General features: G+C 26.9%; 1 protein-coding gene across 2 annotated transcripts in view; it reads right to left on the bottom strand.

The window, feature by feature from the left end:
- Positions 1-415: 415 nt before the first annotated feature.
- The window catches only part of LOC110039087 (serine/threonine protein phosphatase 2A 55 kDa regulatory subunit B beta isoform-like), a 75,301-nt gene continuing 72,405 nt past the window's right edge, over positions 416-3,311 (bottom strand). For both annotated transcript variants that reach the window (XM_020744040.1, XM_020744039.1), the window contains exons 13-14: positions 1,675-1,742; positions 416-1,037 (exon numbers count right to left, since the gene is read on the bottom strand). In XM_020744040.1, coding sequence (XP_020599699.1) covers positions 901-1,037; positions 1,675-1,742 — 205 coding nt within the window. In that variant the 3' untranslated portion in view covers positions 416-900. The remainder of the gene's footprint in view (positions 1,038-1,674; positions 1,743-3,311) is intronic.

Genomic DNA, 3,311 nt, shown 5'->3' with positions numbered 1-3,311 from the left:
AATGCATAGATAAGATGACAAAAAAATTGAAGTTTAAATGTTAGATATGTAAATACATCTGAATTGAGTGGTGCAAACGTAAATTTTTCATTTAAAAAATTACTTAAAACGTGTTAAACTATTATGAATATTTATTAAAAATTTAATTTATTTTTAAAAATAAAAAATATATATATTATATAAAAAAGCATTAAATAATTATTTTAAAAATATTAATCCAAACAAAATTCTTAAAAAAAAATTGAGGCTATTGATGCCTTCCATTTTCTAATTTGATCTATCAGAGAATATTTTTCTCACTAATGCAAAAGCTTATGTAGATAATTCTATCTACCTGCAAATTTGCTACAGCAGATTGAACAGAATGGATAAAAAATACCATACACATCTCCAAATTAGCAATCTAAATTCAGAATTATTCAAGGAATAAAAGATGCACTAAGGTTTGTTTGATCAAACAGTTTTAAACTGAAGGTATGAAATATAATAATGATGACCAAACCCAGAAATTTCAAAAGGTCAACTTCCTAACAAAATACACATCTCCCTTCACAGCACATCAGAGTCAGGTGAGCTTCCTGAGCTTGAAAACCCCTAAAAGAAGAAACATAATAAGTATTTTGGTTCTTTTCTTGGACCTTTCTCTCTCCCTCTCTCTTAACTTTGTAAACAGAAATCAGAAAACAAATAATTAGAATGAAGCCGTCGTCCCGGGAACAAGATACAGTTAAACTTCCACATAGATTCTGGCAGCCTCGACCGGCGGTCACCCCTTTATGCATGAACTTTTAAAGACAAAAGGAAGCCTCCTGCAGCTCTTGCAGCTACATGAAGCAAAATAACTTTGTTTCCCAACAAAAAAAATTCTGGCTGAATGTAAATTGTTGTTGCAGATCCACCCTACGCATAATACATGTACAAACTGTTAGCGGCAGCACAGGCAATTGAATTCTCAGTTGGATGCCAAGCTAGATGGAGTAGCTTCGTTGTGAAATCGTAAGAGTTTCCATTGGCATCAACACCAGGGCTTTCTCCGCCTGTCAGAGAAAAAATTATGCGGAGAAAGAGTGAGCGATGGAGCACAGGATATCGTGTTTTTTTTTTTTTTTTTTTTTTTTTTTTGTATTAAAAATAGGGCTAATTTCATTATGAACCTGGAATCATGTGATGGCCAACTCTCAAATGATTTCATGTAGTTTTGCTGATTCTCATATGTTTTCCTAATCATGCTTGTACTTATATATGTTTAATGGTATAACTGCATGTCTTTTTGCTGAATAAACTTTAAAAAAAATTCATAAAATTCCATTCAATCTAATAGGCATTAAGAAAATTTATTTCAGGAATTTTCTCTTATACCATTTTTCTATCATGATTATACTTGTGAATCTGTGGTAATCTAACTATATTTTTTTAAAATTTAATTATAATATTTGATGATTTTATTAGATTTGAGAAAAAATTAGCCCCCATTATGATACAAGTATCAGAATATCCTGCTAGAATTTTTCCAAGTATCTGGATGCCAGGAATTCAGTAAAATGAAGGTATTAGACAAAAATTGAAAACCATAAAACAATGATTGTAAATGATTGCAGATCCATAATCAACCAATAAGTTATCGAGATTTTAATTTAATTTACTCCACTTTAGTACAAAAATAAGTAGATCTACCTCTTCTAACAACACGTGTTAGACTGGTAAGAGCTCTTGCAGGCCTTGCAGGCGTTTGCACTTGCCTTCTGCATAAGGTTACATAAATAAGGTAAATAAACTATAACACTGATGTTCGTGCCATAAAAACCAACATTTTAACATTTTTTTTCTGAAGAAAATGAAAATTTTCCTAATAACAGCACAAACACTCCTTTATATAAATAGTAATAAAATAATAATATTATTATTATTAACAACAACAACAACAACAACAACAACAACAACAACTGCAACAAAAATCCTCTGAATCTAAATGCAGAACATTTCGAATTTAGCGAATTTGGGAAGACACTTGTGTAATTATTTAAAAATCTTTTTCATGAAACCCTACTTGTCAAACTTCCAATAATTTGACAAATTTTATGAAGTATTCAACAATAATGGAGACTGTCAAAATGATAGTGATTATAGAGGTATCAAATTTAATTATTGTATCAGAAAATTATGGAGAGCACAGTAAGAATATAAGATCAGAAAAACAATGCTGATAACGAATACTATTTTTGGTATTTATAGAAAAAAAAAATCTATCAAAAAGTTAAATTGGATACCACAATAATTAATTTGTTGGAATTAAGAAAAAAAGAACCTCTTAATGACACATTAAAAGTACTGAATATTATTTTTATTAAATAGTCACTTAAAATTAATATTAAAGCAAGTAGTAAAGCGACCAAAGAGGTCCAAGCCATCATATGATTAAAAAAAAGTCAAATAAATTCATAAATTCACATTTTTTTATAGCCAAAAGCATTTCTAGACTGTTACTTTAAAAAAATAAAAATAAAACATTTAAAAATATAAGAAAGATAAGAAATATAAGAAAATAAAATGGATGTACAATATGGAATTTTAGTACATGTGTAAATGAATGTCATCAAACGATATGGGAAGATCAAGTGAAGGAGGGAGCAAGAATATTTTGTTTAGTGAGAGCACAAATTAGTACTTCTAAAAATAGTTGGAAGCTTGAAATTGATAATGACCGTCTTACTTTTTCTTTTATTTGAAGTTAAAAATTTTGAAAAAAAAAAGAGCAGACAAAAGAATATATAAATGTAAATATACACAAATGTGTTCTTTTTTTAAATATTAAAGGAATTAATAAATGATTATATTATTAATTTTCCCTTTTTTGAATCTTAAATAATAAAAATACAACGGATAATTTAGTCTAAAATTTTAATCAGCTTAAAATAAAAATTACATACTCTATTTAAATATTCAAAATTAATTTGATTTATTAGAAAATAAATATAACACAAGAAAATATTTTCAATATATTTATAACATACTTTAATAAGTATTAAATCAAAAATAATTGATAACAATTTTTATTAATAAATAAAAACACAAAATTATTTATTAAATTCAAATCAGTTCAGATATCAGGTGGGCTATTCTATTTCTTTCCAAAAAAATGGTGTTATTCTATTCCAAAATTTTATTCTTTTTGAAAATTTACATAAAATACCACTCAACTTTTATGTATTTACATATGTAACACCTACACTTCAATTTTTACATGCATGCCATCTTATATATATGCATAATATATATATATCTATATATCTATATATATATATATATATATA

Source organism: Phalaenopsis equestris, unplaced genomic scaffold (assembly GCF_001263595.1).
Source record: "Phalaenopsis equestris unplaced genomic scaffold, ASM126359v1 Scaffold235151, whole genome shotgun sequence".
Lineage (NCBI taxonomy): Eukaryota > Viridiplantae > Streptophyta > Magnoliopsida > Asparagales > Orchidaceae > Phalaenopsis > Phalaenopsis equestris.
The sequence above is the reverse complement of the archived record's forward strand: the minus strand, read 5'-3'. Positions and strand labels throughout refer to the sequence as shown.